The sequence below is a fragment of the Ixodes scapularis genome, unplaced genomic scaffold, assembly GCF_016920785.2.
Source record: "Ixodes scapularis isolate PalLabHiFi unplaced genomic scaffold, ASM1692078v2 PGA_scaffold2__306_contigs__length_199485367, whole genome shotgun sequence".
NCBI classification, from domain to species: domain Eukaryota; kingdom Metazoa; phylum Arthropoda; class Arachnida; order Ixodida; family Ixodidae; genus Ixodes; species Ixodes scapularis.
In genome coordinates, this window is record NW_024609857.1 from 190225900 (window position 1) to 190241822 (window position 15923).

Consider the following 15923-nt stretch of genomic DNA (forward strand, 5'->3'; position numbering starts at 1 on the left):
AACCCCTTCGTGCAGGTCTAAAGCCACAAGCACCTCGCGAGCCTTTGCCTTGAGCTTGGTAACAATTGATACTCCGACGAACGTTCGCGCAGCGGCTTGCGGCTGCACTGATAGGAATAGCAAAACTCTAACAGTGTCTGGAGCTCGGCATATGCCCTGTGCTTCACCAACCCCAGCGTCCCACTATGATGACCATGACCCTCGTGCGCATCCCCAGTGGAGGGTGGGGAAAAGGGAGGAAGAAAGGGTCGGGAAGCAGCGGAAGGAGACTCACCAGGTGCCGGCGTGAACCGCCTTGAGCACCCCGACAGCGGCCGTGGTGAGCCGGTCGAAGCCCTGCCCCACGTGGTCGGCGTGGCACTTGGTGCGGTCTTCGAAGAGCGTCTCCCGGGGCTCCGAGGCCCGCGGCAGGTACTGCAGCTTGCGCAGCTCGCTCCGCCGGGCCGCCCCGGACTGCCGCTTGCTGGGCGAGCGCAGGGCCAGCTCCGCCGTCGGGATCAGCTGCTCCCCTGGGCGCACCCACAGGATCGGCCCGTCGTTGCTCTCCTGCGTGGAGGGAATGGCGAGAGGGCACCAATGGCGGCACGTTCTCCCGAGACGAGAGATGGCGTAGACGAATCTATACATGTGGTGCGATCCTGCCCGCAGCCGAGTTCGAAAGTTTAGCGGAAAGTATCGGACTAACCTCCTATAGAGGGGGAAATTCTGCGAAGCCGGTGCCAGAACCGGCCGTGAAACATGGGAGAAAGAGAGAGAGCAATGCAGGTGCGCATTGCCAGAGTAGGTATGGCGGAAATTGGGAGAAATGCCTACCATCGCCGAACCGCGGGGGGCGATTCAGTATCACAGCTGGCCGCCACGCTTTTCCTAGCGCTGATTAAGAGGTCTCTCTTCCTCCTCAGTCTTCTACAGCTAACAGGAGGGCTATCGTTAAGGCTTTCTTCCTATATAAGGGGCTATAGTATTGCTCACACCTAGGGCTCCATATTTTCGGTATAGTAGGTACACCGATAAACCCCGAAAAGAAAACCCCCAAATCGGATTTATGAATATAAAAAAAAAAGAGAAAAATAAAATAAAATAAAAACCAAGTTGGAGTTGTCAACACAATTGCCCAGCAATTCACTATGCATTTTTTTTGGTGTTTATCTCTTTCTCTCTTCACTCTCCACCCCCCCCCCCCCTTTCCAATATAAATCAAATTAAAGCCCCAAAACACACAACCCCACTCATAAATGTTTAAAAAAAATGTTTAGCAAAGGGGTTGGTTATATTCAAGTTTTTTTCCGTAAACCAGCATTTACATGTGGTGAGAGAGAGGAGGGGATAGAGTGTGGGCTCAAGCACCCCGGGAGGGTTGGACCACTCCGTCCAGCTCCGAGGATGTCGGTGGGGAGAGAGGGAGGAAAGGAGGAGGTCGCGTGATGTATGGGCGTCGGTAAGTCCCACAGGTAGTGTGTGGGACTCGAGTCAGATTTCGACCACTTGGCAATCTTCTAACGTGCAACCAAAAGCCACGGTGCCTTCGCCGCAATAAGCCTTTGCTAGATTACGGGCACCTCAACCTCGACTCTGAAATCACGGCAATCCAAACCCCCTCAGCAGGGGAGGGAGGCCGGTGTCCGTCCCGTACGACCGGCCCCGAGACGGTGCGAAGCCGCCCACCTGTGGGGAGTCCATCTCGACGGCCGACAGGGGTCCCCAGGGCATGGAGAGGCGCAGGAAGGGGCAGCGCTCCAGCACGGCCAGGAACTCCGGGAAGAAGCCGCCCACCTCCTCGTGCACCGTGCCCACCAGGCTCATCTGGTGCAGGGGGCCGCAACGGAAGGTGCCGCTGCGGTACGTGCGTCCCACCTGCGATATACGGGACATGCCACGGGGCCCATTTTAGGACGGGAAAGCGAGGCAGCACTTTCCGCGCACAAAAAATTAGAAACGTGTTTTTGATAAACGCGATTCACACTCGAGACCAGTATGGGCATCTTCAGAAAGAAAAGGCCTCAATACTTACATCACATATAGCTGACCGACAAGGAATGCGGAGTGCATCTCTGTCGGCCTGTTTGCGTCTCATTTGCCCCTCTAGTTTCTGGGGTTGGTGCCACTCTGGATCATGTAACCCCATGACTGTGCCACATGACACCATCGTGTAATGTAGTAATGTAGTGGTGCTTCGTGCCCTAGTGTCATGCAACACTGTGACATCACATAACGCAGTGTCATCTGACATCGTATGACCTAGATTTAGCGGAAAAACATGCTGGACATTGACATTAGTAAACTATGTCAGTCGAGGTTTCCCACTAAATTTAATGGAAAAACTTGCCGCTAATTTAGCTCATGCGACTTAGCCTTGTTATTACGTTTTCATAACTTTTCGTGGCACTCTAAACGTGGAAACCAGCCCTAAACCATACTCTGTGTTAAAACGACCGAATAGTACAGATGTCTAAGTTATCCTCTACCCCCTTTCCCTGTAGGGGTGCAAAGTCAATGCTAAGTACAAAGTATGTGTCACGAGCTGTAGAGCGCCGGGGAGCACCATTCGGTCGTTCTAGCTCCAGCATAAACTACCTACATTTGTGCATATGTGGATGAAGCACCATCAAAGGCAGTAAGCAAGCACTAAAAAGAAAACAGCCAAGAGAAGTTCTCTGCCATTTGCAGCTTGTCAGAAGCAATGGAGTGTTCAACACTGAAATGTATAAAGTAAATGACACATAACAAGCAAAACACAAAGACCAAAGTACTAGAAGTAGACAGGACAAGTGCTAACTGACGATTTTTAATCAAAGGAAAAAACAGCACAGCAACCACAGCGAAAGACCCGAACTCACTGAAACAACAGAAACACTAAAGAGCTTTGCAATTATGACCGCCTGACAATAAAATCAATCTCTTTTGTACGTAATAGATTGGTGTCTGACTGATGCAGCACTTTGCGCCTAGTTCGTTTATTTTGTAGGCCTCCAGCAGTTTCCTAGAATATTTATCTTTGCCTCTGCCTATTATTTGAATACACTGGAAGATAAGGTGACAGTGGAAAACTGCAAAGCCCAAAGGTCCTCCTACCGTAAAATGCAGACAGGTCATGCTCTCCTGCTCTTCAGAAATCGTGAGTTGTCAGTTAGTGCTCGTCCTGTCTACCCTGTACTACTACTTTGGTGCTTGTGTTTTGCATGTTATTTATTATGTACTTCAGTCACGAACCAACTTGCCCAAATCACCACTGCATAAAGTATAATGCGAACAGACGAAGAGTGTGTCGTCTGCTTTCCGAGCTTATCGGGAGATGGTGCCAAAAGTTACAAACATCGCTAACTCGGTCGTCTGCGAACACGTCCGCCGTTGGCCCTGGCAAGTTTGTCGGCCCCATTATTCGCAGGAAGGAAGCTAAGCCTCGAAATTTCACTAGATAAAGTGCACAACCCAAATGGACATTCGGTGAACGTTTGAGCTCTCTATGTGCAAGCACAGATTTTGACGGCTCGTTTTACAGCACCGAGATCCATCGTACGATACAGTTGTTTCATGCTGAAGCTAGATATCCGGTGTGTTCGTCACACTATACTGTGCGACAACTTTTCTTGGCAATGCAGTGGAAGGTAGAGGCCCGCGTCCCCTCTCCCATTTTGAGTGTACGCAGGCTCTCCTCCTCCCCCATTTCCGGGGAAAGGAGGAGAGCCCGCGCACACTCAAAATGGGAGAGGGGACGCGGGCCTGTACCTTCCACTGCATTGCCAAGAAAAGTTGTCGCGGAGTATAGCAGAGGCAGCATTCTCCACTCCACGACGGTGCCCAGGCAGGGAGAGAGCAGAAAGTGCTCACCATCTCCTGAAACCTGGCCATGGAGGTGGTCTCGATGTCCGACTGCCGCCCCATGATGCCGCACTTGACCACGAGGTTGGGGTGGTGCTCGGCAAAGTAGTCAACCAGGTCCGGCATGCCGTGGGCGGCCCCGTGCACTATGCCCATCACATACTTGGCCACGCCTGGGGGGTCCTCATAAAACGTCTCCTGCACCATATCCAAAAGGGGGACACAGGCATCAGCGGCCATAAAGAACTGCCGACATCCGAACGTCGATGCAGACGGGTGGGTAATTCACCACTTTTAGGCTGCTTCACGCAATATCTGTATATGAATTACAGCATTCATTGACTCTAATAATATGACAGGGTAATAGACTTTTCGCAAAATTGCTCGAGCATCAAGGAGCATGCTGCGAGTGTATCAATTGTTCTGAAGCAAGTGCAAAACAAGACATTGTGCGTGTGCGGTCGCCCGTGCATAATTTCAGTTATTTACTTTGAATCTTTTATACTGCTAAAGGGCAACTCCGCTTCATTTTTGGTTTTGAAAAACAATGCAGTCCTCTTCAGTATCGCCAAAGACCACACATCAAATATTACGACGCAGTTCTATCTAAATGTTTCTTAAACGGTCCGGCAAACTTTGCAACTCGCCAAGTTGCCAAAATCGGCTGACTCGAGCGGGCGAATTCAGGCGCAACCAACAGCGCAGTCAAGGCTACGGCATGGGCGGAGCCAACATTGAGCTAAACGTCATCATCATGGCCCCCTTTTGCTTGTTTTTACTTCTCCGATCGAGCATAGCGCATGACGTCAGCAACGTTGCCTCTCGGCGCTCAGTGGTGTCCACGTGATTGCCGTATGCGCCTGCGCAGCGCGCTTGTTGGGAGCAGACCAACCGCCCGCCGTGGTCCCGCCGTTACCGCCGTCTTCCGCGTCACAACCACTGTCGTCGTCTCACCGTTTGTGATTATTGCCTCTCGGAGTTTCGTACAAACTATGGACACTACGTGCGCAGAGTCGCAGACTTATGCCGCAGTTGTGCAGACGTCGTTGAATGCCGTAGACACCAAAACGTGGCGAAGAGTGCGCAGACGACACTCGCGCTTGCCGCACGCCCGCCGCCCCCATCCCGCCCGTCAGTGGGCCGAGGATCACGTGACATCTCGTACCATGTGATGGCCATGTACTTAGCGGCCCGAGGCCAATGTTGCCGGACGGAGCCGAAGTTTCGGTTTCGATTTCCGCTCGTGTTTAAAATTAGATTTAAAAATATATATCCCATTTTTCACGAAGCAAACAACGTAGTGTCTTTTACTAGGGCTTTTTAATTCGAAATCACTCATTATCCCGAAATCTTCGGAATTGAGCGGAGTTGCCCTTTAACGCCCGTGCATAATTTCAGTTATTTACTTTGAATCTTTTATACTGCTAAGGAGAGCACGAACAGTGGACGTACCTACATTCCCAGCAAAGGTCAAAGGTCTATTGCTCAACGACAGGGCACAAGCTAAGGCTTCTTGCCTTTAGGAAAAAAAAACATTACTCTCTGAAAGAGCATGGGCGGATCAGCGTTTTGTGTTTGCTTCATGTAATTTGAAATGGCACGAGTCAAGCTCACATAGTTGAGTTGTCCGCATGCACGCCGGCTTTAGGCTTTCCTAGTCGGGATGGAAGCCCAGCAGCCGATAACTTTTTGATTCCAGAACGTTCTGTGCTGCCCAAATTCAGACCTTTGACTTCCAGGAGGCTACAAAAAGCAACGGTGGCACAAATCTGCATCTTGCTGCCAATGCCGGTTGTTTGTTTCCCTTTTTCATAATAATATTCTATTATTTTGTGTATTTGAACTATAAATCGTTGAGCCCTTTAATAGCTTGCATAACGTGGCCCAGCAGATGCAAGAAATATAAATGCAATCATCAAACGCCAAACTTGTGCTGAAAGTTAGAAAGCAAAAGGAAAAAACAAAACAAAGAAACTCGTTAACTTAAGGGGGGACACTACCCAGTAAAAACAATTTCTGCAAAAATAATTTGATTTTGAAAAATGTCATATTTACATCCACCAACATCTAGAGAGTATTCCCAGAAAGTATCATTAGTTTACACTGCATAGTTACTTTTTTATAAATTATTTTCCGTCCACCGATGCTAAAGAAAGGGTAGAGGTTAGAGCACTTTGAATGCATTTTTCTCCATTCCCCTTTTTGGCATAAATTTCACTTTAGAAAACTATCGTTTTGTTATTACGCAACTTGGATTCATTTTTACGAGTTTTTCTGGGGTGAAATTTTAAGAGGAAGATAACTATGAGCTTGTATTTTTTATTTTTGTCATTTGTCATGCTCAAGAACAAAAAGTTTGGACAAAAGATGGAAATCTAAAAACTGCATTTGTGTCTTTATTTCATGTGTGGCTTTTTTGTCATGAAAGATGGTATAACATAGAAATATAGCTCCATAGTTATCTGCTCTGAACTGTCCTAATGCAATGCAACACATGAAAACGACAAATTTATAAGTAATTTCAAAACGATAGTTTTCCTACGCAGACATGCCCACTTTCGTCTTTGAATGTCTGCAATTTTTTTTGTACTTCACCCAGGTTAACAAAAGTTGGCAGAAATGTTCTCAACATCAACAGACACAAGCCCTGTAAATATAATTGAAATCAGACAAGTGGTTCAAAAATTTACTTTTTTGGGTAGTGTCCCCCCTTAATCTAACTAGGCAGTATAAGAATGACAATAATTACCCCTGGAGAAGGAGGACCAAGGAAAAACACATGTCCAGCTCGCTAACACTTTTGCATTAATTGCATTATCATCATAAAGTATAACAAACACAAAAACATTTTTTGTTAATATTTAGAAATATAACAAAACACTCTAAGATGTCATTGCCACAACAACACATTAAATTACATCCATCTATTTAAAGCTATCATTAAAGGAAATGTATTCACAAAACAAGGTTCCCTCAATTGTGTATACGTTAAAGGGGCTGTGCAACGATCTTGGTTTCTCTTTTTATATAAGCTTACCGGACTTATTGGGACATAAGTATGACCAAGAACCTTCTTAGTCGCCGTGTAATTTCAAAAATAAAAGCAGATTTTCTTTGTTCAGTTTCTCTTTTACAAAAATTCAGGATGAAAATGAGGGGATCACATTATTGATGCATTGTTGGCGTTGTCAACAATTCAATCTTCAGGGTTTCGTCATCAAGCTTTGTGATCCCCGCGGTGACGATATTTAACTGCGGCCGATACCCACCGGGCAATAAAGATTGATTTGGCTGGTGGTGCCATCCTGTGGATCATTCTTGTAACACTGAGATGGCCCACGGCTGTAATCATTGGCCCCGATCTCGAGCTCAGATCTCCGAGTGCCCTGCCAAACTCTGACGCATCGCTCGTGTCCAATCGGTCGGTGGTTAAGCCGTCCCAAAGTTTCACATTTTGGCCTCCAGTTGCGTGCAGACTTTGTAGGCTTAACGTAAAAAAACTATACTTCATTTCAGCTTCCGTCCGAGCGCAACCAAAGGCTGAGGGTCTGTTCTCAGCTTCAAAAAAAGCATTCCTACGCACCACAAAGTAGTCTGCAAAAGTTTTTTTTTTTAATAACTGTTTCGTGCGTAAACATTGTGCAATATTCAAGATGTGTGCTGCTGACAATGATTTACAACTAAAGGAATTAAATATCTGAAGTTTATGTTTTTATTAATATATGTGTATGCATGTGGTTTAAAGGGACACTGACACCCCCCCAAAATTTTTTTCCATTTTTTGCCAGGCGCTTCATTATGGTGTCGGAGGACTACCCAATTAATATTTTGCAACAGAGTAGCATATTTTTTAAATAAAGCCAAAAGACGCAACTGCTCGAAACCGAAACCCGACGGAGGTTGGAGAAGTGGAGAGAAGAGAGTGAGTGGCGGAAGTCACAAAGCTACACCCAACCGTGCGTTCTTTTTTTTTTTCTCTCCTCTTTGTAGCAGACGACACGACATGCGGCATACGGGAACTGTTCGCTGTGCGATTCTTTTGCAGTTATGTTTGTTCCGCTCGTTGTTCTGTACTCCAAGATGAGTTGTTTTGTACATTGAGGAGTTGGAGATGAGTAGTGAGTGCCCGTGGTGAATTTCTATGATCGGCTCCGAAAAGAATACACCCAAGATGTTGCGTGAAAAGCTGGCTCACATGTCTTGCGTCCGAAAAAAAAAAAAAAGGGGGCATTGTGCGAGAGAGTTTCCGAAAGATCAACGGGATCGGGACCAATGGCTGGCTGCAATTCCTGTAGAACATTTACGGGCACCTCGGAAAGCGAACGCTACCTGATTTATATGCTCCTTGCATTTTGTGGAAAGTGATTACATTGACTTCGCAAGTGTCAAAAAGGAAATCCCATACCATTTAATTCAGCGAAGTGTCGTCCACAACATTTGTTTCTTACTTTTTTGTTTGTTTCTTCTATGATAATTGTAAAAAAAAAAAAAGAAAAAAAAAAAGAGATGTAAACATCGGAAAATGTTTAAAAAAAAGAAAAGTTTCACGGGGGATTGAACCCGGTCCTACCGCGTGTGAAGCGGACGTCTTCCCCACTGAGCTACTGGGGCAACTCTAGACTGGTGGATCTCTTTCCATAGTAATGATTCAGCCGGTAAACTGTAAGTTCGAAAGTTTGCTGCCGATTTTTCTCTAGCAAAAGCACTCCCGGATCAAAGTCGGGAAGCACCACGCATTGGCGACATTCGCACCTAGTAAAGAAATCGTACGCGTGCATATTCAACTCGAAGTAAACATGTCGTGCTTGACGTTTGCGCGAGCGATGTCTTCAGCCACGAGAAGGGAGCGACGGCTCGGCGACGTCTTCATGCAAATCGACTTGGGGGTCGGGCGTGTCGTACGGGCTGAATACCAATTCTTTTGATCAGTCCCAAATTTCTCTTTTAAAGGTAGACAGAATTCACCGGTACCGCGAACAACAGTTCTGAAATAAAGGTCCCACGCCCGTCGTCCACTGCCATCGTCGTCCCCGCGAGTCCCACGATACGCGAAACGACGAACGCACAGAATGCTTCCGGTTGTCTGTGGAACTTTTTTTTTTCAATCAATGTATTTACAGCTTTTTAGAAGCCACAAAAAATTGGTTTCATATTTTTTTCTATTTTTAATATTGAGTGTGTGCCTTCAGTGACCTACGACTTTGATTAAATTTGGTGGTCGCATCGATACCTTAGAAAACGGCCCGTGACCGCGGAAAAGAGAGTGAGTGAGACTCGAACCGGCCAGTTCTTGATCGGCGGTTTTCGGGCGGAAAGAAACCGAATTTCGAGCTGCAAATTCTGTTCTGGGTAGTTGAGCTCTCCTAAGTCACGTACAACTAAAAACCTCGGCGAGCATAAATACCCTGTCAGTGTCCCTTTAATGAAAACACGTTCATCCGCTGGCAACACGGCTGCAGTGCTCAGTTTTTCTGTGTGACTTCATTTCCGTAATGGCCAAATCATGTGCTTCGCTGCTTTCCCCACCGAGTGCTTCAAAACGTCCTTTTGCAAAGGCACGTTTGGGCGTCAGGCGCGAGAGGTCGTGATGAATGTCTGCTTTCAAATTCGGCAGGAGGCTCCGGCCGCATCGTATACCGCAAATGCATTGTAAACAAGAAAAGCGTCCTGGCCACTACAATTCACTGATACGTGGCGAAATCAGGGCACCCCTTTACCTGCCGATCACATTGAACGCCGAGAAGCTGGTGGAAGGGACTGCGCCTCGAGCCCTGGTATATCCAGACAACAAGGAAGCATCAACGGTCGGGTCATCGGGCACCTTGCAATGTGCACTTGCATCTAGAAACTATGCCAAACAGGTAGAAAGCTCGGACACAGAAGCCAGCGGCCAGCCTACGTACTGCCATCCCCTATGACTAAATTTCAGAACGTGTAGGAGACAATACCGTTGATACACCCCTAGCAGACGACATACTCGGCGAGCACGGGCAGCGCAGACGACCAGCGGCGCAGCGGAGTGGTATAAAAGTGCAGGCGGGATCGCATGATTTATCACCGGCGTGTGATTGGCTCTGGCCACACGTAGCTTTGGGTGCGCTCGGACGGAAGCTGAAACGAAGTATAACAATAAACGAAGTGACGTTTATTGTTAGTGCCAGATCTTTCCCAAAAGCAGTAGTCAGAGAATGTGAGCTTTACCCACTTCGGCTTTTGTACTGAGCTGAGCGTACGCACCGTGCATGCTGCATTGTTCACGCAGGCTGGAGTGGTAACAAAAGAGCCCCCCTCCCCCACAGATGATTAGAGAACATGAACTCCAGCCGAATGCTGACGTGGCATTCGTTTAAATCAGCGGAGCGCTGAGTCATTGTTATTTGTTTTCCCCATCCGTGTAGTTCTAAAGTTAGCCGCCTGGCGCGCCGCGGTCTGATCACCTCGCCAATTCGCAACTCCAGTGCGCCGCTCGCCCTCCTGCGGACGAACGGAGAACCAGAGGAGCGGGGACGGCGGCGACGGCGGCGGCGCGGAAACGGTGGCAGGGACTGTTGGCCTTGATGCGTGAAGCCGTTTTAACGAAAAAAGTGAACGCGTTAAAAAAGGAACTCTTGTTCTCCGCCTTGCAACAGCCTTGCACGAAGGATCGGGATGTCTAATTTTATTAGGGACTTTTCGTGTATCGCATACGCTGCGGATTTCTGGTCTTGTGCATGGCCGCCAGCTCAATCTGTACTCAACGTGACGAAAAACGCTCCCACTAATAATGAAGAACTCTATAGTACGGTCTATGGAAAGTCTATTCTTTGCCATAAGTAGGAGAAAACTCGTCGCGCAACGGTATGTCGAGCAATACAAATCGGGAATGGGTTCGCGTTTTAAGGCCGTTACAAGGAACATGACCATTTATACCAAGCACTTAAAAAAGACAGAATATTCGTACTTGCTTTCAGGTGATTAAAAAGCAAATGAAGAAAGGCTTGAAGCATTTTAAGCGGTTCTGTGTTAGGCAGCCGTTTGTGACGAGAGCTTAGAACGCGCAGTTTTGGCCAGGGTGACCGCTGTGTTGCAAATAAAGGCCCGTTCACACTCTTGCGACCTCTTAAACCTAGGTTCCTTAAAACTTCTTAAACCAGAAAACACACTGGCGCCATCTATTGGGAAGCAGTGTAAACTCAGCGGTCCGGCATATTTTTTTTTTATTTCTCGCGCATTATCCTTTCTTTCTTGGCTCGAAAAACTTTTGTCAATGTTATAAACGAGCCTTTCTATGGGTATTACGCACATTTGACCTATGAAATCCCGCAAAACCTTCGCTCTTGTGAAATGCAGTTCCAGGGTCACCGCATAGATGGCGCCACAATGCCCAGTGTGTTCCCTCATTCTAAAAACATTTAACAAGTTTTAAGAGATCTCGTCTCTCTCAGTCGTACTCGGTCGCAAGAGTGTGAACGGGCCTTAACGTGGTGCAAAACAAATGTATGGTATATTAAAATATTTATTTTTGATAAAGCGATAAATAAAACCCCTAAACACGCCGGTTATCTTAATAGGCAGTTTTTGCAGAGCGTACGACACCCCTAAACTTCGTTTGGACGTACAGCGCACTGACGTTCAGCCAGTGCTACCAACTTTCACGAGCGACTTGTTAGCTGAGTTGTGCAACTTTTTAAAATAACCCAAGTAAGTGTGAATGACTGTAAAAAAATAATAATAATCGGGGTTTTCTTGGCCCTACTGCAAAACCTCGTTGTTTTTTTTTTCGGTACTCTTTGATGCGTACTTCAGCTGTTTAATATCTTATAATGCACCGTCATCAAGCCTCTCGTAAAAGTTGGGGCCGTCAGTTTGACGTTGATGGCCTGCACGGCGAACTGAAGTTTTGGAGTGTCGTATATGTGCCAAGGGGTGTAAGGACTACAACATTTTTTTTTTTTTTAGAATGATGAGCACGGCAACGCTCCTGGCGCGCACTGAAAATTGTACTTCAAAGGCACAGCGCGAGCTTGCGGTTGTAATGCTACACCGCACGGTAGCCTGCGGTAAAAAAACTTTCTATCAATAACTATAGAGCAGTTTGATTACGTGTTGCAATACACTAACACCGAGACGGCGAGCAGCGAGTTGTGAGGCTGTGACGCGAAGACACCAATACTGTGAACGCTGCTCTTCCGGAGCTTGACGGTCAGCGTTCTCGGCTCTTTTTATACAGAACTAATGGCCAGGCAAAGCCGCAAACATAACTTCATCGCCCTCAAAAATATTCTGCCACAAACACTAACCTGGGCAGTGCCTAAAACGCGCTCGCTCACCCCAAAGCTTGGCAATTTGAGGTTTCTGCAACTTTTAAATAACAGCATGCTCGTTTCCTAACGTGCATCAGCATCTACGTCACCTGTAATATGATCCCTTCATAACCGCTTCGCATTTGTAGACCAATACATAAATTTTAGCGTGCTGAACAGCGTCAGCGCGAGCAGGCGCGCGGGATATCCTGGAGAATCTATCCCCGTCTCTTCCGCCATCTTGGAACTACCGCCCCGCCACCTATAGGGCGTTGGAGTTGCGAATACTATGGACACAAGCGCTGCGTGAGCATTCTATTTGGGCTCGTGAGTCGTGACAATAAATGTCTTCGGGTAATGGCTCACGCCCAATTGCTGCTATGACGGGAATAGCCAAACTTCAACAACGTGTGGAACTCGGCGCATGACCTGTGCCTTCAGAGCCCCAGCGCTTGACTATGTTAAAACATTGGCAGAATATAATAGGCTCCAGATCACCGGGCCACTTATTCTGTCTTTAAGTCGAAAGACTGAATGCTAATCCTTTTTCTCACTTTTTTTTCGACCTCCATGGAGTGGAGAAAAAAAAAACAATGTATTTCATTGCTTATGAATGTCAAAAAATGATTCTAAGCTGTATCTACTGAAAGTACAAAAATTGTTGCATCGTTCCTTGAAAAACACTCCACAAGGATAGTTCTTAAGCCAAACAAAATTTGTACCAGGAAAAACAACAATCATAATGAAAACCAAAGACGTCAAGCACGAGGTTAGTAGGCAATCCAACTTATTTATCCAATGCAAACTCTACATAGAACAAGCTTACATTAAAAATTTGCAGACAAATGAACTGCACTGACCAAATGGAACAAAGGTTACGAAGCTGTCTTAAAGAAAAAAAATCTTCGGCGGCACCAGGATTCAAATTTCAGGTCTCCCAATGGACCTTTTTCCAGTAACGAGTGCCGTTTGGGGAGTTGTCTGTGAACTACAATAGAAGAGAAGCCCAACATGCCTCTGCCCTTCAAACCACATTAGCATTGTGCCGTAGTATCGGTTTTCAGTGCTTTTTAAACCTCATACTACTACCGATACTAAAAAACAATGCGTCAAAATATACTAAATACGTGCAAAGATAGATGCTGACAATGTTGCTGTCACCATTTTTGCAAAGCACAGTGTCCCGGTGTTCTGCGAAAATGGCAACAGCAGGAGTATACGCATGCGCAGAAGCTTACTGGAAAAATGTTCATTGTGGGTTGGGCCCGTTAACCAACGCACCACACTGCCTTGTCTTTTTGGCATTTCCTATCTGTCTTGTCAATGCACCGAAACCAAATGTGTCTAATCAAAGGCGTTCTGGAGGCACGTGGCGTTGCGTGGAATGCAGTACGACGCTTTGCTGGCACATGCTCATCGTACTCCAGAATTCCTCTCTCTGTTTGTCCCATCACGTGTATAAATAATAATGTTCCTTGTTTATGAGCTTTAGAAGCACGGTCTCATCATCTGCAAGAGTAAAAGCCATGTTTGAATGTATCATGAGGCAGTTTCACCATCTCACGTGGTCTCTACAGAGGAAATATTCAAAAATATGCGGGTGAATGAACCGTCCCGATCGAATGGAATAAAGGTAACGAAGCTGCCGAACACAAAATCTTCAGCGGCACTAGGATCCAAGTTCCAGTTGTCAATTGCCCGTCGAAAAAACAAGCTCGTGTAGTGCAGTGGTTAGCACGCCTGACCGGCAATTGGGAGACCCCAAGACGTCTCTCGGCAGATTTTCTTTAGATTTCCTCTTTAGATACCTCGTAACAAAAGGAACAAGCTTATACACACGCAGGTTTTCAGCAAGGATAAAATTTCAATAGAAACAAACAATGCGAGACTGCGCGGCACGGGTAGTCACGAAATAAGCTACGTTTAGGATTAGTGTCGTGATGTAGGCGAGTTGGTTGATGGTAAACGGAAATAAACAGCGCGCAATGATAGACAAGGACAAAGGGAAGATGCGAATGACACAAGCGCTGGACTCACAACTAAACATTTATTGAAAAACCGCACTATTGCTTCAGCACGTGTCAAGATAAGCAATATATTTCTTGTGCAGAGAAACTGATGTTTGGCTGACGCATGCATCTCGCCCCTCTTTTGTTATTGCATACGCTTTCAATAGTTCTCTGGTGGTTTTATCTGTGTCCCTCCCGATGATGGTGATGTTGTTGAATTTGGGCTGGCATGTACAAGCAGCACAATGCAGACGCAGGGGACCCCCAGCGGTCGACTGGAGTGACCAGTCATGTTCACGTGCTCTGTCATTAATGCATCGGTGTAGTCTTTTCCACAGCTTAGTGGGATCTTGTATACCACACTGACCACACAATCAACATACTTGTTCCTGTGTTGGCTCTTGCCCCCAGCCTTTTCCGCAATTCTAGGGCAGAGTTGTGCCAACTTTCGAGGTGCCGAAAACACAATGGGGACGTCAAATCGCCCAGCTACCTTTTTCAAATTGTGCGAGATTTTATGCATGTAAGGGAGCACCTGGGGTCTCGTTTCAACAATAACAAATTCAGGAACATCACAATCATCGGGAGGGGCACAGATAAAACCACCTGAGAATTATTGAAAGCGTAAGCAATAACAAAAGATAGGCAAGATGCATGCGCCAGCCAAACATTGATTTCTCTTCACAAAAAAGAAATTGCTTATCTTGACAAGTGCTGAAGCGATAGTGCAGTTTACTTTGTTGGTGTTTTTTCAATAAATGTTTAGTTGCGAGTCCAGCACTTGTGTCGTTCGCATCTTCTCTTCGTCCTCGTCTATTTTTGTGCACTGTTTATTTCCGCTTATGTTTAGGAGTGACAACACTCCGACCATCTTGGCCGAATTTTCTAATTGTAAGCATCCCACCCTGCACCAAACACCAAAATGGCGGTGTCCAGAGAAAAAAAATCAGGGAGTAAAGTGCCAATATTTAGTGGTTTCGGGTATGCCCGGTGTAGCTACCCGCTGCTTCGTATTTAAATTTCCCCAGAAGTCTTCTTGCACCTCCTAAGCGGAAGCGAAAATAAAGCCGGATTGAGAGCAAGGAGTCCTCAGACGGGGATGTGTCTGAGGAAGCCAAGGGTCGCTTTGATATCCGATTGCGGATTAGGTGCTCTTGGCAGCCGACCAAGGCCTCCTTTTCGTATGTGCAGCCCCAACGCACACTTTACCTCCTTTGACGATGTGCCAATGTTTTCACAAGTGCGCAAGAGCGCCCAAGAAGAGCTTGGACCAAACTCTCATTAAGCGTCTTTCACTCGCTCTTTGAGTAGTGCCTCGCCAATCCAACATACACCCAGCTTTTAGCAAATTTCGCGGGTACTAGATCCTCTGAAAGCCAAAGTGCAGCGAATTATGGTTTGCAGGCACTTGCAGAAATTGGGTGCACAGAGAAATATATCTTTGAGATTGCAACAAGCAGAGGATTACTAACGATGACATTTAGTTTTCTGCCAGGATATACGGATCAGTTCCTTTCATGTAGTGCAGGAATCTCAAACTCGCTTGAGCGCAGGGGCCAGATAGCCTACCCCAGAAACGTCGAGGGCCGATGTAAACCGGGGGGTCAAGATATTTCACAGAGAAAGGATCTCGTGCCCTCTGTTCACTGCCAACTTGCAGTTTTGCCATCTTTAGCCTCGGTTTGTTTATAGAACTACTTTGGACCCTCACCTGATGCGATAACAAGAATTAAACTAGCACCGCCCCACCAACATTCTAGGCATTTTTTTAGTGGAACAAGAGAGCAAGCACACTGTCGTTACCTTTACTTAA

At 46.6% G+C, this 15923-nt stretch overlaps 1 protein-coding gene across 2 annotated transcripts in view; it reads right to left on the bottom strand.

Annotated features, from left to right (window-relative positions):
- The window catches only part of LOC8036079, a 73364-nt gene that overhangs the window by 9436 nt on the left and 48005 nt on the right, over window positions 1-15923 (bottom strand). For both annotated transcript variants that reach the window (XM_040208381.3, XM_040208382.3), the window contains exons 4-6: window positions 3829-4017; window positions 1666-1854; window positions 275-546 (exon numbers count right to left, since the gene is read on the bottom strand). In XM_040208381.3, the coding sequence (XP_040064315.1) occupies window positions 275-546; window positions 1666-1854; window positions 3829-4017 (650 nt within the window). The remainder of the gene's footprint in view (window positions 1-274; window positions 547-1665; window positions 1855-3828; window positions 4018-15923) is intronic.